At 41.7% G+C, this 22,999-nt stretch overlaps 1 protein-coding gene across 4 annotated transcripts in view; it reads right to left on the bottom strand.

Moving 5' to 3' along the window:
• The window catches only part of DCDC2 (doublecortin domain containing 2), a 95,109-nt gene that overhangs the window by 61,918 nt on the left and 10,192 nt on the right, over positions 1-22,999 (bottom strand). For 2 of the 4 annotated variants that reach the window (XM_019490429.2, XM_019490431.2), the window contains exon 4: positions 14,452-14,496. The exons of the other annotated variants lie outside the window; for them this stretch is intronic. In XM_019490429.2, coding sequence (XP_019345974.1) covers positions 14,452-14,496 — 45 coding nt within the window. The remainder of the gene's footprint in view (positions 1-14,451; positions 14,497-22,999) is intronic. 4 annotated transcript variants of the gene reach the window in all.

Here is a 22,999-nt window from a genome sequence, read left to right as displayed (position 1 = left end):
CTACAGTTAACCCTGACACAACCCAAGACATAACACCCTAACCTGCCACAGGTAAAGCAAGGGGACCATGGCAGCCAATGTCCTGCTTCTGTAAAAGGGTGTTAGTATATGATCAAGAGATCCCAGGTCAAAGGTTACTTCCCCTGTTATAGTGGATGGTAAACATCCTCACAGTCCATACCAATCTGACCATGGGGTAAAAATTCCTTCCTGACCCCAAATATGGTGATTGGTCTGACCCCAAGCAGAGGAAGCAAGACGCTTTAAGCCAAGAATCTCAGGCTTTAAGACCCAGGAGGAACATTAGCACACCCCAAGCAGTATCCCCAGCATTGGCTGTAATCAACATCCAATGCCTCCGAGGAAGGTTTTAAAAAAAATCTCTAGTATGAAAAAAACTACTATATGCTGGACTCTTTCAACCTATATCAGACTTCAATAATGGCTAACATTATGTCAGTTTAATAAATATTCCTCATTTTAATCTGCAAGACAATATGGACTCTGAAATACTACCTCTCTCTGGAATACTAGTCACTAAGGGCATGTCTACACAGTACCAGAAAAGTGTCCACAGTAAGAGTGTCAACGTTTACCATAGCAGTATTTCAAGTGAGGTATATTATATGAGGCAAAAATATAGGTAAAATGGTGCTTTGAGCTGGCATTACAGTAACTGAGCATCAAAAGTCAGAGGGATAAATAGACATATACACACACATATTTATATAGATATATAGATTTAATGTTAATGCCTTTCATGTAAATATATATATATATATATGTGGAATGAAATAAATAAGAATATAACCATTTAAAATGAAACACTTAAAAGATAAAAACTTAAATCAGAACCTGTGGCCCTATTTTAGTCACTTACATTACAAAAAGGGTTATATTGCATGCTGGAATGAATTAATATGCTATGCATTAAATATTTATGTATATTGTAATCACAGTAGATTCATGACAGGCCTTGTAGAGACTATAATCTATTTTATTAAGCTTTATAAATTAAACTAAATAGAGACGTGTTATAGTCTGGGATGCCTGCTAGTATTCTCTAAGGGGCAGAACTTGATAATGCTTCTGAAAGTAGAACTTGCTACTGTGAGAAGGTCCAATTAAATCAATCAAATTGGTCATGGTTGTGAGTAATAACTGTGCACTGTCTAAGCCATAGGAAAAGTAGGTCACACTGTCCCAGGCAGGCAGGATGCTATGGCTCCAGTGAAGAAACCCGAACCACTGTGGCACTGTAGGGATTTGCCAAATCACACCAAACAAATCACACCACTAGGGTCATACAGCTCTGCAGTGGGCTACATAGAATGGCTGAGGAAGTTACTGAAGCCTTGGCTCCACAACGTGCTTGCAGCATAAACTAGGAGAAAGATCCCTGGAACTCCTCAGGATTACCACTTCACTTCTGCTCACTGGTAGAGGCAAAAATTTACTTCTTAGGGTCTGTTTTGTAGCCCACCCAATCTGTGCATAAACCAAGTGTATTTGGTTTATCTAAACCCCACTGAAGTCAGTGGGAGCCTTTCCATTAAGACCAAAGGGATCTGAATCAGGCCCGTGGACTTAAGAAAATCCTTGCTCTCAGAAGGGTTTCTATTTGTTGCCTGGACTTGGAAACAGAATAATAGGTTACTATGATGCATTTTATAACTGTTAGTTGTAGATATAACCATAGTTATAGGTATAACTGTGGGGGCATGTGCACAAGATGCTTACTATCGACTTGCCCAATTAGTGCTGCAGTAAAGCATCGCTGTCTACACATGCAGAGATATTAGGACAAAGTAAACTAATTAACTTTGCCATAGGCTAGTACTGCCTGATATAAGTATTGTCCTGCTGTGGAGTTACTCACTGTGCCACAATGCACATGTAGATGAGGACAGGACTGCATCATCCCAGCTTCTGCATCACCCTAGCTCAATGTGCTGCAGTCCCGGGCTGACATGTAAACTGTGCTGGAGTTTACTGTGTCACAATAATTTCACCATGTAGATGGACCCAGTTTTGGAGAAAAGATCTTTTGTGGAGCTCACCAGGTTATGCAAGAGCCCACTACTCATTTCTGGTGTCAGATACATTTTAAGTTCCATCTTTACAGTGCTACAAGCATATCAGGTATCAGGTCATAGGAGGCTTTGGGGATGAACTCCTCTCTCTCCAGGATGCAAAAGAGATCCCAAATAAGAACATTTTGAAGACACTTTGTCAGTGTCAAAGGATCATTTGATAGTATAAACAATACAGTAAAGAGCTCCAGAGCCTGGAAGCAAGAGGGGAACATTTTGAAACATGTGATGCAACTGGCTGTGGTAACATCAGTTATACAGTCATAGTCACCAGTCTAAACAGACAAATCTACATCCTGGGCTGCCTCAGAAGTATAATTAATGGAGCCAAAGGGGTAGAGCTGTCTTTGCCCCACTACCCACTGATGTTGGCACTGTTAGGAGAGACTGAAACAGAAAAAGAAAGTGCCTCGTTCATGGTCACCCACCACATCAATGGCAGAACTAAGGATAGAATCCAGAGCCCCCAGTCCCACTGCCATGCTAGCCCTGTCAGCTATAACTGTCTCCCACATGTATGTCTTTTGGCTTTATATTACAAAATCATTTCCTTTCAGAATTAGCTGCCCAGTGTACAAGTGAATATATGGAAGTATAATAAAACCTTTTTCTTTCTTGGTTTCACTAAAGGGATCAGAGATGCTCTGTTCACCAGGGCTCCTCTTGGGGTAACAAGGAACAATGATCACAAACTGACAGAGAGCAGATTTAAGTTAGATATCAGGAAAAACTTCTTCATGGTAAGGGTGGCCAAAATTTGGCATGGGCTTCCAAGGGAGCTGGTGCTCTCCCCTACCTTGGGGGTCTTTAAGAGAAGGCTGGATAAGCATCTGGCTAGGGTCATCTGACCCCAGCACTCTTTCCTGCCTGGGCAAGAGGTCAGACTCAATGATCTGTTGAGGTCCCTTCTGACCCTAGCATCTATGAATCTATTAAATCCACCCTAGGATCCTTTTGACCTTCATAAAGAAGTCCAAAAGCTTAACAGTGGTAATCAACCAGGCTGTGGCTAGAGATGCCTTCTTCCTGCAGCCTTTTCTGATCCAACCCCACACACTTCTGGAAGCATGCCTGGCAGGTGGAACTATTTTATGCCCCTCTGTTTCTGAGAAGAGACTGTGGGATCAAACCCAGCAGGGCTGTGGCAAGAGTGCATGCTCCAGTGGAAACCCTTTGCACTGCCTAGCCACAGGGCTGCTCTCGCTGCTAAGGCATAGACTCTGTGGTGGTGGGGAGTGATTCGGGCACCCCACTTAACTTGGAACCTGGGATTGGTGCCCCACTCACCCACTCCTAGGTTTGCTACTGACTAGTAGTATAAAACAAACCAACAGCACAGGAGAGCTCTTCATTCCCTAAAATAAGTATATTTAACCATCTCTTTAAAGACTGCTCTCTTTCAACGGACATTTTAAAAAGCCCTACACTGTACTTATGAAACTTTGTTTCTTCTAGATTTTTGGTTATTCTCTACTTACCTTATTTCCAAACATAAATCACTGTGTGCACAACCATTTTTCAATGTTGTGAGCCACCTTTTCCTAAGGTTACAAACCCAACTACAAAGCTGTACAATTCCTTGTCCATTAATAAGAGTTGGGGGCTCACCTTGCCTGCATCCAGCTTAAAGATTTATTATTATGATTAGCAGTAATCAAGTTATCATGTTTATTACAGTAGCGCCTAGAGTCCACCATGAATGGTGCTTCATTCTGCCAGGCACTGTAAAAAAGCCTGTAAGTTTAAAAAATAACTGTTAAACATTAATTCTGTTTACATGATGACATATTAGCTAAGCACAGTTTTCTACTATTTAGATTTTAGAATTCAAATTGTAGGAAATATCAAACTTTTATCTTCTTCCAGGAAGTGGTTTCTGCCACACATGATCCTGCGCTCTCTCTCCATTAGGTAACAACTACATCCCTGAAGCCAGGGTTTTTTGGTAGTGTCTTTTATGGAGCCAACTGTATAGTTGGAAGAGGTGAAACAAAGCTCTCAGCCACAAAGTGTCCTGGCTCAAATCTAATTGCTGTTTACTTGATCACTTTTAGGATTTACTCCTGCAACAGATGGGCAGTCAGAACTTCTGGATACCTCAGTAAAAGTTTCTTCAGGCAAGCACCAAAGTTGGGTTCATAAATGTCCAACACATATACTGCAAACTTCAACTACCCTATCAAAACCACATTCTTCAATATAATTTGCAGCACCCAGATTTCAATGATCCCACATTTCATTGGAGAGCTAGTTAAAGAAGCGCTCTGTAATCATACAGAAGAAGCCATTTAGGATATTCCCAGGTGAGTCCAATTAATTAGTTGTTTCTGCAAGCTGATGAAACCATTCATTTTGATCCAAGCTCGCAGAAGGCCACCGTGTTATTGTATGCAGTCCAAGCTCCAGGCCCCTGAGGAAATAAGCAGCCTGACAGATGTTAAGGGCTCATTTATTATTCACGGGATTGTATTTCTTCCAATGACAGACACCATGGCATCAGCCTGCAAGTCTGTCTTTTAGGTTAGTCTAAACAAAAAGCTATCCATATTTCTGGCAAGCCTCCTTGCTCTATCTGGAAAACAAGATAGCACTATTCTTAAATGAGCAAATTGTTAAGGAGTCCAAGACTCGGCCAACTTGGGCAAAGGCATTATAGTTTTCTTTTTTACCCCTCAACAATAACAAAATAAAAGCCCACACTGATTTTGCTCTGTTTATTAAAATCAGATCTATCTCCTATTAAAGGCAAAAGGCAAAACAATGTTATCTTTGCTAGTTAAGCCCACAGAAATCAGAAAGTGGAAAATATTAAGGTTTTCAGAACACAGTTAGATCTCACTCAAACCCCATGCAAAGATTTAATGTGGTAGGTATAGCAGGAGATTCAGTAAAGGGCAGTGCTGCACACTGTGGTTCAGGTGGAGAAGCAGATCCAAGGAAGCATTGGATGTTCCAAGTTACATGCCCCAAAACCTGACTTCCAGGTGACCTTCACTAAAATGCTGACGCTCTTTATAGAGGAAAGGGGGCAAATTAAGCAATTCCAGAGAACAAACCATTCATCCTGTGAGCACAGAGCTGCCTAGAACTAACCAATAGGAAATGCTATGCACTGGGGCTGTCCAATTTCTAAATGGCTGGGCACCAAGCACCCCACATGCCACACCAGTGGAGGTTGCAAACCCATGGGCTACATCAGGGTGATGCAGCCCACATGCCCCTGCTATACCACACTGGCACCTCCCCCACCCCACCACCACTGCACTACGTGCCCCCAGGCTTACCCTCGGCTCCCCCATGTACACCGGGACTACGCTGGCCTGCTCCCTGGGATGAGGTAATTCTGAGCCTGCATTGCAGGACTGCAAACTGCTAGAGAACTTCCGGTTCAAGCAGGAAGGCATCTAGCAAATATAGTCAGCATCTGAGCAGGGATGGCTAGGACTGTAATTTTGGACTTATGTGCCTGAAGCCCACTTAGGTCCTGTTTGCTGCACCTAAGTCCTTCTTTGAAACTGGTCCTCAGTCTAATAGGTATTGGATAGGATGGAAAACAGAAAGAGCCGGTCTTTGGCATACCCCAGCATAACAATGGAAACAGACTTCCTGCATTACCTCTTTAGGTTCTCTTCTCCCCAGGCAAACATTTGTTTTGTGTTGGCAAATGTGGAAAGGGAAGGACCTCTGCCCTCTTTGGGCATAACTGCAATTATGCCTGACCCTGGTTGAAAGGGGAAAGAGAAGAGAAAATTGCACCCAAACCTACAATGTGCACACGCTCAAGGAAGAGGCAAAATCTGGTCCTGCATAATTCACATAGGCATAGGAGAAAAAAGGAAATTTAAACAACAAAAAGAAACCCACCCTGAACCTGCAACTGAGTTGTGCAAAACACCAGTATTTTAAAATCACCTCCAAGTTAGACATACAAACAGCTTCTCTACAGCACTACCATACCCAATGCACAATATGTAGCACAAGAGATCCTTAGCGCTTGCAGACCATGCTCAGGAGTGCTGCTCTGAAGAACTGCAAGTCTGATCCACATATACTAAACACAGACACAGATAAAATGTAGCTGGCTTATAATGGAGTGTGTCAATAGGCACCCAAGACAGGACTTGGTGACATACAGGCAACACTTAAGCCAGTTAAGTGGTGGCCATTTCAGCCTTTAGTGCAAACAGTGCGGATGGCATGCTTCATTATAGTGCAATCCAACGGCAATGCAGACTTGCTCCTAGGGCATGTCCACCCTGAAGTTTCCTGGAGTCTGCTGAGATACCAAAGCTAGCTTTAAACAAGCTAGTATTCAAATACTGGAAGCAAAAGCCTGGACCTTAGTGTAGATTTAATTGTCCCAAAAAACACATATAAAGATAGCTTGGGGTTTGTTTCACTACACTCCCATCTGCAGTATGGAAATACACTTAAGGCCTCACAGCCCCATGAGAAGGATTGGGCTACGCAGACCTTCTGTTGCACTGTTTTCTAAGACCAGAGTCTTAAGAGTTACCATTTTATATTAATTTGACCAACTTTTGCCTAGCCAAAGCTATGCCAGGCATAGATCTGAAGAGGTGTGTTTTCCAGGTGAACAACACACTTTAAATACACATAGATATTCATGAATAAGAAGCCAGGAACTCAGGTGATGTACTTCAGTGTAGGAAAAAAAGTCAGTGGAGCTATGCCAAATTGCACCAGCTGAAGGTCTGATTCTATGTTTAATTAAAAAGTACTTTAACATGCTTCATATTCCCCATGTCGGAGCTACCATGACGACACACTGTCTGGAGTTGTTTGACCCCCTTGAGCTATGAAGTTACATATTAATCCAAGTCAGGTCTGTGGTGAATATTTCTGCTTATTTTGAAATACCAAAAGAGCCTATGCCTTTTATATTCTTTCAGTTTCATTAGTCAAATTCTCAGTAGCTGTAAATCAGTGTAGTTCTATTAGCTTCAATGAAAGTATTCCGATTTACACTAGCTGAAAATCTGACATTGGTATACTAATTTTTTCTCAGCTCTCAGTGTGTCTTAAATGGACTGTTAAAAGGCAGTTTCCAGCAGTCTCTCGATAAAAAGCTGCCTAAAGAAGAATCCCTGTTTCATGGTAGAGTCCTATCTTGTGCTGCTACATGGCACATAGCAGGACTGCTGAATATTTAGGACACAATGCAAAAGTTTTATATCCCATTTAAACTGAAAAAGGATTTTAGATACATCAAATGTAATTATTCAAATTGAAATGTATCAGGCAATAGGGACCAGCCCCAGTATTTCTGTAAAATAAAGTAGGGTGTCTCAAATACCCACAAGCACCATGAATTTTATTCACAACAATATTATTTCCATTCACAAAAACATTATTTCCAATAGGCCTATTTATCCTAATAATGAATGCATTCAGAAGAAACAGTGCCACCTACTAACTCTGCAAAATGACTACCTCGCATTTTGCAGAGGACTCCTATCCAATCACTAATCCAAACTCAGCTTACCTTCTGAGATCTGTTTTTAGACCACAGTAGTCATAGCCTCAAACATTTACAGAAAATTGACGATGGATCCTCCCAGGTCTAGATCTTGCTGCCAAACTTATCTTAGTTCCATTCTGTGACTTAGTTTAAGAAGAACATTTAGGTTTTTGGAAGACTCTAAGAGACCCGCATGCCTATATCTTGTTGATTTTCTGAAGGACTTGAGGTGCCTATCTTCCCAAGGCCCCTTGAAACCTAGACAGCTGGAATGTGAATTCATTTCTAAGTGGGATAAATAAAAATGACTGTGGTTCCCCAACAGAATTCCACACATCATTTCTGATACTAGAGTTTAAATGTTCACAAACTTTACCCCAAATGTACACAAAATACATACAACACACAGTACTATCTAATACATGTACTTACATCTTCCACTGTTGGCTGATAGCAAAAGAAACCAAAAACAGCATGTTTAGCAATGAAATCATTACATCAAATGAACTTACATTACATACTACTAGACAATATTCCCACGTGAAAACCCATGTAAGTTTAGCTTGTTTAACGAAGAAGTTAACTCAGAGTAAGAGATTAAAGATATGGCTCTACCACTCAACTGGCCATGCCAAAAAATGCTACTTTACGCAACCCACCCCACCACTTAAATTACAAAGAGTGAAGTTACCTTAGTGCAGCACTCTGGGCAGACTAGTTGGCCTCTCAGTAGAAGTTATTAGCCTTGGTGCAGTACTACACAAATGCGGCTATTCACATGTTTGTGCATGGGATTGTTGAAGGGAACGAGACAGACATACCCAAAGTTTAATACTAACATTGCATGTATTTTCTCAAATGCTGTAAGTGAATTTAGCATTCATGAATCCAAGACATTGGCTTAAGCAATACTTGTAACATGAAGACCACAAATGTGTGACACCGTAAATACAACATGAGCAGGAAGCCTCAACATGGAATCATCACTGAGTGTAGCTGCTGACCTGCAGACTTCCAGTAACACAGCAGAAGTGTCTGTTACATTAGCTTGGGACTCTTAGACACACAAAGGTTTTAACTTTTTCTTTAAGAGCATGTCAAACATTAAAAAGTAAAGAAGGAAGTAACTAAAAGTATAATTTGAAGCAACAGGAGAACCTGGCCCCAGTTGGATCAGAACTGTGCTTACTATGGATCTTGAAGCTTAAAGGGTTGTATTCCTCTGGCCAGAATCATACAAACCGAAGTTGTAGCAAATGTTGTTTCTTTTTCTTGTCTGAGACAGTTAACATACACAATGATTTTCAGTTGGCTACATTTATAGTTTTGGAATCTATTAGCCCTGGCAGATGTTACAGTTATGGCACGATTAATGTGCTAACCATGCCATAATTTGCAACACACCATAGTTAAGTCAATTCACTGCTGTGTGGATGGTTTGTATGGCACCTTAAATTGAATGTATGTCATGTGTCTCCAGACCCAGGGCTATCCCCACCTATGCTGATGACCAGGTCAGCATTGGCCAAGGGCAGCTGGGATGTCCCCAGGTCTGTAACTGGGCCCAGGGCTATCCTAGGCTAATGCTATCAATCTGCTGATTGTCAGGATCAGCCTGGAACAGCCCTGGACATAGTTTCAGACCAGGGGCTGTTCTGGGTCTGATGCTGACAATCAGCTAATTGTTAGCATGCACAAGGACAGCCCCAGAACCTGCTTCGGTACTTGCAGTGTTGCGATTGGGATCTGAGGAATTTTATGCCCCATCCCAGAAAATGTCTCACATGGCAGGACACACAATTTTTGGGATGGGTCATAACATTCCTCAGATCCTAATGGCACCATTTTTATTAACATCTTCCAGAGACCTGAGCGCTGTGCTTTACATCTTCACTTTCCTCCTTCTCCTCCCCGTCTAAGGAGGAGACACACCCATTATAAACGTAAAACCTGAAACCAAGTCTAGCAACATATTTAAACTCCTGCCAAATTCATAGTATGCAAGACTTTGATCAACCGCATAATCTCTAAAAATTGCACAGCTGATTAAACATTATTTTCATTGACTTCTGGGATAGCCCAGCCCACTAGCAGGATTGAGAAGGAGTGAACTGCTGGGATTGTTCCATATCCACTGCATCAGGAAGAACAACCAGGACTAAAACAGAAGGTGACTTATCCGCTTGAGAAGAGTTAAAAATAAAACAGAAACACTCTTCTCAGCTTGTCTTCTCCTTCCAGCATGCATCAAACATTACTAAACATTTTTGAGCTGAAGTGCCAAAGTGTGGAAGTCTGGCAGCACCTCCACAGACTGCTGTGAAGATAGAATTCAGTTAATCTGTAGCTAAGACATGGCATGACTAAAAACTGGTTTGCTGCCTTTTCCACTCAAAGATGGTGTCTGTGTCTAAGGGACTAAACAGAACAACTGAAAGATTTCTCCACATACCCACATGCATGTACAAAAGCACAGTGGTAGGCAGTATAAAAACTGATCTCTGAGTCAGATGCTGAGCTATATAAATCCATTTAGCTTCATTAAATTTAGTGGGACTATTCTCATTTATGTTAGTTAAAGATGTGGTCCTCTGATACTGTCTATTAATACGTACCTAAAAAGACTAACATCTCACTCATTACTCATGTTAAGTTATGGCTAATCCTTTGAAATTTGAAAGATTTCAACACATGTCGCATACCAAACTTATCAGCTCATGTAATGGGCTAATGACTTAGCCAGCTTCTCACAATGTCCTACTTGTTAATCAATGCGCCCAGGAAAACTGAAAACAAATATTTACATTCCCTTAGGGTAGAGCTAGGGTCAAGGGAGCAAAACCCCATTAATTCACAGCATCCTGAAGGTTCAAAGCTTGTGACATAAAAGCAAAGAATGTTCAAGGTCTGATGATCAAAAGCCCATTAGAAAGATAACAGCCACCTCCACTTAAAAAAGGAGAAAGCAGTCACAGGAAACATGTACTTTTACCTCCTGTATAAATATAAGAGCTCTTTTTGTACACTTTAAGGTATAGAGACCTTCATGTTTTGTGTCATTATTGTGATCTGAACCAATAACTGAGTTACCAGTAAACCAGGTTTGTGGATGCTTTGCATCACAGGATGGTGAAAAATAATGATAATGTTTGGCCATAATTTCTTTATCCCCAGGTCTTCAAATAGTAGCCTATTCTTAGTGTCACAGAAGTGAAGCAAAGCCAGGGGAGTTTATAGCTATTCATTGCATTAAAACACATGTAACAACTCTGTGTCAGAATTACTTCACTGGGTTCTCCTGTTTCCCTGGATAGTCTGCTGTACATGGAAACTCATTTCCTCTCAACCAGTGCAGCCCACATTGGGCAAATATGCGCATCAGGCCAAAATGATATGCCACAACTCAGCAAACCTTCCAGCAAGTATCCTATAAAGTCCAAAGTATTTAAAGCTGACCTCCCTAGGTACAACAATGTCTCTTGCTTATTTCCAAGGTAAGGTAAATGCCACTTCACTGCAGCTGCCATTGTCAGTACAGGAGGATTATAGCTTCCCCCCACCCCATCTGCCTCAGAGGATGAATCTGGCCCATAAATGTAAGTCCTGGAAGGAATAAATCTGTTACACTCAACATGTATCTTTGAAATTTCTTGGGTCAGAGATTACAGACTAGTTCTGCTTAATTGGCTTCAATTAAAGGATGCTGATCTTCATCAATTTAGGTTCTGTTTTTGTGCTCCAGTGTCTTATCCAGCATCACATTCATGGGGGGTACTTATACAGTAGTCTAGCTAATCCCTTGGTAAGGGAAATAGCATCAACATAGAATTCATAATCTCCTCAGATGTTGTGGGCAGTGGTACAAAACCACAGCAGTAGGCAGTATAAAAAATTATCTCTGAGCCAGATGCTCAGCTATACCAATCCATTTAGCTTCATTAAATTTAGAGGGACTATTTTCATTTATGTTCGTTAAATATGTGGCCCTCTGATACTGCCTATTAATACATAGCTAAAAAGGCACCATCATCTCACTCATCACTCATGTTACATAGACAGTGTCCGATATGAGGAAGAGACAGAAGGAATGTAGCCATTTCTCTCAGATTCTTCTTCTTCTAAATGAATGGGCTGGCTGTAGAAACAAAGCTGATCTGCTATCTCACTTTTTTCACATAAAACATTCTTAGGCATGAGTTTTCCCCACCCCAGCCCCACTCCTCTAGCAAAACCTAAAGAAAAAACAGCAGAATTGGATATAAAAAGATCCTCCCATGGCAGGAACCTAATTGCTTTGGGAAAGCTTATTATGCAGCTCTGTTCTGGATAAAAGAAATAGACCTATTCAAATCACTAGGTGCCACCTTTCCACTGTTTAATTACCTGTTTACAGACACAGATAAGTGGACCCATCTGACAGACTTCATTCAAGCAAAGCTACAACTGAGGTTAATTTCAGTCACTGACATAGATTTGCTAATACTCACTATTTTACCACATCACGATATTTGGTATGTTTCTTAGAGCTACAGAAAAGAAGCCTTAAAATGAAAGCCAGAAAGGCAAGTTCACAGGCACTATTTTTTTAACCTCTTGAGTTTTAATCCAATGTCATTTTTGTGACCCTGATTCACGATTTTTGAACATTCAGGAAAGGCATTACTGCAATGTAAAGGCAATGTAGCAATTTGGAGTTTCACCTTTCTAAAAATGCAGTTTGACCCCAAAATGGAACTGAAGTCATCTTATTTGAAAAAAAGAGGCAGCCTTGTTATTTGCTCAAAAACGACTGATGTGTTGACTTCGTATCAATCGCAGTACAAAACCTATAACCTCCATGGGTCTGATTGAAAGCCCATGCAAGTGAAAGGGAGTCTTTTAGTGGGCTTTGAATCAGTCCATAAGTAAAGCACATGGAATTATAAAAAATTAAGATATATACACTGCCATATGCTGCTTCTGATTAGATTTCTAAAACCCATAATTCCAATTAGTGGTATGTGCATGTGGTTTAAACCCACAGACACTGCTTATGTTTTCACAGGTTGTCTGGTCAATTCCACTTGATTCCTCCTGGTACTAGTTTGATTAGCAACACACAGAAGAGTAACTGTTTTGTATGGCTTGTTGTGCTAATTATGTTACCAAGATACTAACTACCAAACAATGCCATACAAAATTTAACTTTAAAAAGATGCTGCTCCAGATATTCAAGACTTATATCAAATGTTTTATTTGCAAATTTCACATAATGCGAGTACAAAGTTAATTCAAAACCTCAGCAAGTGCATCCTTATATTTTGATAATTTCATAGTGTGGATTATAGCAAGAGTAGCATCAGTTTCATTCTGTATATGATAGGCAGAGCATGATTTTTAATGAAGTCTAAGTGTATCCAGCATCATATAATAAGGAATGTCTTAACTGGGCTCCAGAGACAAATTTTGTAAGAAACTGAATTTAAGATATGGAGAAATGAGAAACAATTAAAGAGACTTTATCTGTCACATTTAAATGGAAATATGGATGAGCATTGTACATAAAGTGAAATTGTTTCCAGACATATGGAAGTATTATGTGCATGGCATTCTTATAGCAACAAAATTGTGGTTGCTCATTCCTGATGTAGGGACCATGTTTTAGGTTTTAGTTATCTTGGGTCAAAACTTGTTAGAAGGCCCTGAACTTATTGCCCTTGCTAGCATCTGCCCAGAGATTGACTTGTAAGCATGCTCAATAAGAACCCGCACTCTGATGGGAAGAGCATAAGGGACAAGCGAGCATGTTTGTGTGATTGCTGGATCGAGTGCTGTGTGCGGTGTGAAGTGCCATCTGCAATGGAATAGTGGTGTGCACACAAGGGTATGACTGGATGGTCGGTGATTGACAGATGTGGGGTGATCTGTCTGTATAAAAGAGTCCTGACTCTGCGAGCTAGGGGCTCAAGTGGAATTGAATGGGATGGCGAGTACGCTCAAGTGGGGTGCTTGAGTGTGTGCTCAAGCCAGCATGGTCCCTGCAGAGTGAACATTGTGGTGTGTGGTCTGGTTGTCATCTTTAAAGAAGAGTTCAGAAAGCACCTGGCCTCTCATCTTGTCCCTGATGGTGTGTCCTTGTAAGTTTGCTCATGTGTGGCAGGTTGTTTGGACCAAATAACTGAGAGCAAGTAAGGGCTGAGTGAGTGGCCAATATCTCCTCTCCTTTGTGTCTGAGATGGTTTGTGTCAGGGTGGTGTCTGTAGTACGGCTACCGCAGATGCATAGAGAAAGTGCATATGCTCTCTATTGCCACCTATTTGCATATGGTATAGTATTGGGTCCTTGCTTGTTGGTGCACTTTGGGTGTGTGTATATATGTGCTCCAGGAGAAGGGGGTGGGATGCTTTTAATTAGAGCAGCTCCAAGAGCCACTCTAATTAAAGTGCCCAGAGCATCTCATGTATTAGCATCCCAGTGCTTCAAAATGGCGGCAGGGGCACTTTATCTAAAGCTTATTGAATGAGCTTTTGATAAAGTGCCCTTGCCGCATTTTGAAGTACAGGAACGCTGATACACGAGATGCTGGAAGCTGCTGGAGTGCAGTAATTACCACGCTCTAACAGACTCAATTAATCGAGTTTGCTCCAACGCACTGTAATTACAGCACGTCGGAACAGCCTCCCTGCTCGTGTATGGGCACCTTTTGTATTGTAGCTTGTTGTATATAGTTGTTGATTTGTTTATTGTTATTTTGTTAATACATTATTGGCTGTTTTGAACCTCAGAAAAATCTTCTTAAGGAGGATTAGCATGGCCTGAAAATGGCCTAACCCCAGCATTTATGATACAGTGCATTCAGGACACAATGGAGAACAGGTTAGTCCAACAGTTTCTCACCTGTTTCCATGAGCTATCCTCCATCTTCTCTCCTCTGCTGAGGACCTGAAAATTAAATCTTTATGATCAGCAACTGAAAATATAAGAAACAAATCTATACTTGGCCTGCCATAACAGCAACTTGTCCCCCACTGTTTGGGCATAGATATTATTTGTCAAGTAAATTTTAATTTAATATTTTAAATCAGCATAAAGAGCATACTGGAATTTTTCAATACATGTTTATATGGAAAAGATGCATAACCATGTGAAAACAAGAGGTCTACTCCAGCATTTAAAACTTGTTTTTTCATTTTAATTCAACAAATGCGTGAATTCCAGTATCTACAAATTCAACCAGTTACAACCTCATAAAGATCTAAAAGACCCAGTGGGATCAAAATGTTTCAGTAGGAACTTAGCTGAAACTCAGGCAGGGACTAGGTGCCTAAAGTCCTAGATAGAGATTCACGCTGGCCAGGAGCCAGCCTCCTAAAATCTCATTGCATGCCTAAATCCAGTACATATCTCCTTTTGGGACTGCCAGCATCCCCAGAAAACCACATTTGGGAGTTCACGCCTGAGCAGAAGCAACCTTCTGCACTCGCTTCAGCAACTGTCCCCAACCTCCAGAGCCATTCAAATTGGCCCCATGAGGCAGTCAAGCTCTGGTTGAGTCCCTGGGAAGGGCCAGAAACACACAGTTAACTCACATCGACAGCACTGAATTCAGTTCAAAGCCAGACTGCCCACCTTCTGCCCAATGACATAGCATTTAAACATATTTGCTCAGGATGTGGGTCCTACACCCCTCGCACCCTGACAAGTTTTTAACTTCCCAAGAGACTGCCATAATCCGTGAGCTATAGAATAAGATAGTTAGGAAGCCCTCATATCTCCAATAAAAGCCGGAGCACCAAGCAGAGACGAATGCAAAAGTCATGGAGTGAGAAGGAAAACAAGTAACAGGGATCCCCAGTTCTGAAACCTAATGGTTAAAGGAGTCTCCTGAAATGAAGAAGTCCTCAGTTCTAGTGTCTGCTTCTCAACTTATTTCTGTTTTTAACTAATGACTGCATAATGCAAGATGCATAAACAGTAGGGAAGTAGGAACAAAAGCCCAGGACTCCCATCTCCAGGGTGTGCTCTAACCACTAAGCCAACTCCCTCCTGCTTGCTCTGAGCACTGTTAAGGCATTTTACATTAGACAGTCATTACCTGAAAACAGAAAGAAGACTGATAGCAAAGATCAGAGCCCAGGCCTTCACTCTCCCAAGGGAATCCTCTAACTACAGAGACAGGCCCTACCTGGATGGGTCTCCTGGCTCTAAGACTGTTGTCTGCCCAGTGGCCAAGCTTCACCATAGGAATGGGGGCTGGGGTGATTATCTTCATCTTATATGCTAGCCTGGGGTTGAGGACACTCTCATGGTATGTGGTAGATGTATGTTTAAATCCTCACAGGGCAAGGACAGCCAAGAACACAGCCCCACCCACATTTCCTGGATGAATGCTGTAACTACTAGCCTATTGAGCAGAAGGTGAGCAGGCAGCAGCACCACCACCACTATTACTGATTTGCCTACCTTTGGAAACTCAGTAGGCAGCATTCTCCAACACACTACTGCTAAGCACTGGAAATTACTAGTGAACAAGGATGCATAATACTTAAACTTTCATGTTTCTCACTGACTACTCCTAAGTGCCTTCATACTTTTGGACTTGCCTTCTGGAGTGAGTACTGCTCCACATTCTCCCCTCTAGAGAGACTCATACACTTTAATCATTTTTAGGCACCTCTGAAGTCTCTCCATTAACTGTGGGGGTATTAGGCACCTAACCAGGTCATTTTGTATCTCCTTCCTGGAGCAGGCACTCCAAGGTTGTGATGGGTAGTGCCAAAAGTTCAAATGTATTCTGAGACACATAGGTCCAGAGAACTAATTGCCAAACTTGATGCAGCTCTTAATGATGCTAAAATTGTTAAGTCACTACATACATGAGAAAAAAAAAGGAAGCAGGGAACAATAACCAACCTCTGATATGCTTTTACACATATTTTTTTAAATATGTTTCAGAGAGACTTCCAATGGAAATTTATCAAATTCTTTTTCTACACCCAGGAATTGATGTGTTTTGTGTGGTTAGTATGTCATCTGGAGCTACCTACCTTCCCAAACATTCTGATCATGCATGAAAGCTCACAGAAATTCTTTGACATACATTTCAATAAAAATCTCAAACTGCTTTGGTCTAATGTACACACCTTCAAAGAATGTTACATGTTCAAAATATTAACAACAGCTGGAAGAAACTGCACAACTGTGCAATGCTGACAAAAAGGAACCCAGAACTAAGTATGACAACAGAAAAGACAAGAAATTAAAGGATTATAACAAACTGTAGATAGCATCCAACAGTGCAAAAACCTCTTGAAAGATCACTGGGCTCTAAACAATAATATCCTTATGCTATAAAATAACATAGGATAAATGGTGAAAACTCACTGTTAAAACTACAATACTGTACCCAAGCAGGCAGGACATGATCCTGCCATCTACCTAACAATACCTGGAAAGAATGACTTCTTCAACCAAACACACACCTGCCTGTATCATAAATAACTCCTACTGTAAGTGTTTGTGTACCTAACAGCACAATAGACAAGAAGAAATAATACTCTTTGATGAACTGCTCAGACACCAAACTAGATATTACACTGCCATACCAAAAATATACTCCTACCTCTTTACATACTTATATATATTGAGCTGTAATTTTCTTAACTTGTAAAAAGCCTTTAAAAAAAGAAAAAAAGATCCTCTAATAAAGTAAAATAATAGTAATAATGATAGCAACAACAAAGACAACAGCAACTTAAAGAAATACTTTCATTCCAGCTTGCTATGTGGTCACCTGGAAATCTAAGCCAAAAACCAATCACTGAGTAAGACAATGGAAGGTTGTTGCCATTTAGGAAAAACCTGTCTGCCAGCATCCAAGGACAAATATAACACTATGACCAATGAGCTTTATTAGAGGACTAGAAAATAAAACAGAGAATAGATCTCATGTCACACAGACACGATAACATTCATTTGCACTTCTTACTATTGGAAGGTTTAGTATTACAGTATGCTTGCTATTATTCAGATAAGGGTTTGTGATTCGTTGCTCTTATGGTAACACGCTGTAAAAGTTTGCATACTCCATCATGTTCAAACCACTGTTATCTGTAAAGTATCTGCTTTCTTTAAATGAATAAATTTCTCAGACTCAAATAGAATTCTGAAGAAATTATTCCTTATAATTTCTATGGGCAATAAAGTCCAAATTGCCCTTAAGCAATCCAACTGCAAAGCCAGTCCAAGGGCAACTAAAATCCATCTGTACACCTAAACGTGAGAAAAACATCTATATCACAGATACCACATAAGAAACATAAGCGTTCATAACTTATGACAGGAAAAATAATGTTCTTTGCCTTTTACAAACAATAAAGCTTTATTTATATTTAAAAAAACCCCAAATGGTAGCTATGTTGGCCCATGTTCTCCCCAGAGATGTATTAGATAATTAAGCATATCATTTGAGATGTATGTATACTGTGGATCTCTGCTACTGTACTTTTCCCCCCAAGTAGCATAGTAGTAGGAATACGTAGAGAAAGATTTTCTTTGGTAGCAAAAAGGCCACAGAAGGGCCTGCCAATGTCATTCAGAGCAGCCCATAAACTGGCTACTCTACACTCAAGCTGGCATGCCTGCAGCTGTGTCTTTTTGCCTTCCCTTTTTATGCTCACTGCTAGGTGCACCTGATACTGGGTGCAGTCAAGAATCTGATCCCATACATTTAGAATTCCTTTTTAAATGTTTTTTTCCACCCAGGCTCTTTGAGAGCGAAAGAACTGAATACTAGATTTTCTTGGATTCATCTAAAATACTGGTTACAAACTGTATAGAATACACCATATATGAAGCTCGGTGATCACAGATTGGCCTGAATCTCATCAAGAGTAGAAATGAGAAGTAACTTCACCGAATTCAAGACATAGTCATCATGAAATAGCAGGGCAAGGCTCCCCATAGTGGTCTACCAATAAGTCCTTGGCATGGTGGTGCTATTGTGGAAGTGAGAGGACAGGTCACCTATTCTATCCATTCAATCATAATAAAATCAGTGAGGGAGCCTGCAACTGCAATTTCTAATAGTATATGTTGTGCCATGGATTCTTATCTGTGAACCTCTATTTTTAGCTAGAAGAACTGTGCATTTCCATCACCTGTCCTGATTTCAGCTTTCGGTGCAAGTCATTCAGACATCTTGTTGCTTTTAATACTAGTTTAGAATTTTAAATGAATTACTCTACTAAAAATTAAGATCTATATCAATTTCTCATATCCAGCACAAGGAAAAAAAAGGTCATTTCTTTATCTATGCATGATTGACTTGGGTACTTACCTTTTATAACAAACTAACCTGGCACCACATAGGTCACGGTATTTGGACTGCATACAGTCTTTGACAGGAATGAACTCTATTTGGATGCGAGTCTCAAGTAATTGCTCTTTGACAATGCAATGGCCTTCAAAGAACAAATGCTTGAGATCCTCCTACAGAGATCTGAAATAAATGTCCAACATTTGGCAATATATCTATTGAATAGGAAAACCTGGATCCACACAAAAAAAAGGCATGCTACAAGTCAAACTGCCTTTGTCCTTTTACCTTAGTGCAGAGTATTTCTCAAGTAATAACATACGGTGCTTGTTATTTAAAGTATTGGCATCCTTGCTAAATGTCACTAGACAGGTGCAGAGTAGTAGCACTATTATTAGACAAAAATCAATAAGGAACCACTGACAGGCCAAGAGCAGGCCAGTGCTGATACCCTCAGGTCTACTTCCTCTTCTCTGTCAGACCACAGTTTAGAATATGGACCTTAGACTGACAGTACTGCTGCTCATCCAGGCCTACCACCCCTTGGCTAATCACCCAGGCTAGTCAAAGCTGGCCTGAAGTCTCCCGTAGGGCCTAACCCTCCACCTACTCCCCGTCTTTGAGTGGCTGACCAAGATCACCTAACCCTTCACTTCTGCCATATAATCCTGACACAGAACAGGCCCATTTGTTATGCAATGGAGTAACAGTGGGCCTAATGCCGCTAAAACAACTATGAGCCTCCCTTAATTAAGGAGGCAACTGAATGTGCAACAATTGGGATGGGGATGATTCCTTGGGACAACTAATGAAAAAAACAGGGAAAGAAATGGGGGGGCAAAGGTTAATAATGAGTGTTCCAAGGGGGACACACCAAGCAGAGCATATCAACCAGCAGCCACAGACAAGTCCAAGAGGCCAGGGGACACCATGTAATGAAACTGCTTGGAGACATGAACGGATGAGCAACTGGAAGATGGCACCACAATCGCTGGGGTCCCCCTGCTGACATGGAACAGAAAGTATCTGGGCAATGGGGCTCAACCTGACCCAAGACTGTATTGCTGGTCCCTCTAACTCACTCCTTTATTCTGCTTTCTGTGTGATCTCCTGGCTTCTTGACTTAGCTTAATCTTTGACTCTACTCCCTGTACAATCCTCTAGCTTCCTGGATTTCTTCTAGACCTCACTCTTAGCTTAACCTTCTGGCTCCCTACCTGGCTTGTCCTTAGATTCCATTCATCCATCCTGACCCTGGTCAGCATCTTGACCCCTGAGGGGCCCTAGACCGGTCTGCTATGTCCTGGCATGACACTCCCATAGAATAATGTAGAAACTCCAGGATAACTCTCATTGCAACTCCAACATTCAGGAATTCCACATAGAGCAGAAACATATTTTACTGGTGTTCCTCCTCCCAGCTCATATAAGGAGAGGGGGTAGCTTCTCCTGGAATCAAAGGCTGCCTATGCACATGCTCAGGGCTGGCGAGGAGGGGCATTTAATTAGAGTAGTTCCCAGAAAGCTGCTCTAATTAAAATACAACAGCACATTTAAAAATGACCACAGGATGCTTTAACTAAAACTCATTCAGCGAGCTTTAGTTAAAGCGCTCCCGCAGCCATTTTGAAATGCGCAGGGGCTTTATATAGATGGCGCTGCACCAATGCTGGAGCAGTTTAATTAGAACACATTGGAGCACATGTATACATAGGTGATGCATAGGAGGGTTACAGCGGGGCACATGCCCCCACCCCCCTCAGATTGGCCTTCGCCAGCCGGGGAGTAGGGGTGCTGAGAGAAGGGCCCGTGGCACTTCTGGAAGGGCCCTTCCCCCAAGAGGGGCCCCCCCTGAGATTACCACCAACTGGGGAGTGGGGGCGCCAAGAGAAGTGCCAGTGGCACTTCTGGTTTTCTATTATTACCCGCCCCCCCCTGTTGGCGATCAGCCACTGAAGGACCCCCTCCTTCCCAGTTGGCGATTGGCCGCTGGTGCCCCCCACAGACTCAGGAGGCACCAGTTGCCCACGCGTGTATAGGTAGCCAAAGCAGCTAACAATTTCCAGTGGCAGGACAGACCACTTACAAATACCCTCAGTAGGTGTTTTCTTCCTCAGCAGCAATTTTTTTTTTTTAACAGCTGCCATTGTTAGTTTGAAGTTCATCCCTGCTGCAATGCAGAGAGATCACACTGTTGCCTTGGTGCTGAAAGGAAAAACATGACCTGACCGGTTCTATCACTATCTAAGAACTTGGTAGAGAGGTAGAGCTGCTGGGGAGGGCAGCTACTTTCTCACCCTCAGTACAAATAGAGGAGGAAGGTGGTGGTGGCTCTCTGTCTAAAGACCTTTCCTTACCCTTCTGGCAACTAAAACTGGATTGCAAAGCCACAAGTCAGCTCATTGCTCAACATCTAGCACCCTAGGGCTCTGCTGTAGAAGGGGACTCAGGAAAATACTGAAATGAAGATAAATAACAACTTATCCTACATTTTTCCTTAACCTCTAAAAAAACTAAAAATGTAGCCCCTAGTCCTCCAAACTCTTTGGGGTATGCATAATTTCATGTGTATTTTCTCACTGAAGTCAATATGATGACTGTCATCTTAAGAGTTGCACACAAGTCCACTTGCTGGATGGGGCCATCAATTTTATTCCTTATCAATTTTGCTCCTTCCCCTTAGGCAAGTATTTATTTTAATGAAATAAACAAGGATGGCATTTACTTATGAAATTCAATTTTAAATGGTGCCTTATCACACCATAACATCTTTGAATGCCAGCATCAAAGACACCTTCACAACCCTGGGATTAAAATGATTTTTAGTTTCCTATGGCAAAGCAAACTGAGAGAATTAAAAACAAAGCTGATTTGATGCCCTCCCTCCTTCCCAAATGTGCATTTTCTTTTAGTTTCATGACAATAAAGTGGTGTAAGTGGGGCTTACTTCATCAAATAACTATTTTAACATAAATAAATATGGAGATGGAGCTTTTCAGCAGGCACCGTTGTAAAGTCAATTTCCAGAAATGAAAGGTTAGTATATTAAAAATGATCATGCCATTTACCTGCCCTATACAACCCTGGATGGACATTTACAGACTGTGACTGATTAGGTTTCATTTCATTTTCAGATTCTTGTTCCCGAATATACTAATTACATAAAATTGGATAGTAGTATGTGTAGCAGACATTCTGTTGATTATAAATGACCTCCGAAGTCCAAGTAAAATGGACAGTCAACACCAACTCTTAAGTTTTACTTTACAGACACGTGACCACTGGGAGTAGGCATTTTAGCATAACAAGAAAATGAAATGTAAAATCTAAGAAGGTATAATAAAGACTTTTCTTATCAAACCTGCAACAATAAAGAAAATGGAAAGCAGTGTAGCTTCCCACTTCCTGTGTCTGCTTGTATTTCTAGCATGCTCAGCACCTTGTTGCTTGGCACCAGTGGTGAAATCCTCACCCCTTTGTAGTCAGCGGAGCAGGAGTTCTGTAATGACTTCTGTCGCTGGTATGTCCTATAAGGTTTGGGGGCCCTCTTTGTTGGTGCCTTGCCCCCCAGCGAAGGTCACAGTGAGACCCAGCTTCGATGTCACGTAGATGGTCTGGGTGCTGCCCCTTTCTCGCCTGCCATGTCTGATGTTATTGTTGGGGAGGCAGTTCCCTGTCAGTGACCTGGAGGGGTCTTGGCCCTGGGGTGTCTTCATGGGGCTCCAAACCTCCCCTTTACCCCATCCTTACCACGTCCTCAGCCTGGGTAGATGCTGCTCCCCACAGGTCTTCCCACACTGCCCGCCTTGGAAGGGACGGATCTTCCTGGCCATCAATCTTCAGGGGTTTGCCCCTTGCCTTCAGGATGGCTTCCCCTCTTCTAAGAAATTAACTTGCTCCGTCCAGGGTCAATCTGCAAACTTAACTGAGAATGACTGGCCCCTGCTGGTGGGGCTCCCAAGATTGTCTCCCTCTCTCTTGGGGCCCTTGATCTCCTAGGGAGGTTCATCTGTCCCCCTCTCCTTCAGTGGGCCTGGGTACAGGAAACCATCCTATGCCCCATTTCTACCAGCTCTTCTAGCGTCCCCTCCCTGGGGCCTGGCTGACCTGAGGTCTGGTTGTCCTGGT

This window comes from Alligator mississippiensis, chromosome 3, assembly GCF_030867095.1.
Source record: "Alligator mississippiensis isolate rAllMis1 chromosome 3, rAllMis1, whole genome shotgun sequence".
In the NCBI taxonomy this organism is placed as follows: Eukaryota; Metazoa; Chordata; order Crocodylia; family Alligatoridae; genus Alligator; species Alligator mississippiensis.
This window is presented reverse-complemented; position numbering and strand designations above follow the sequence as displayed.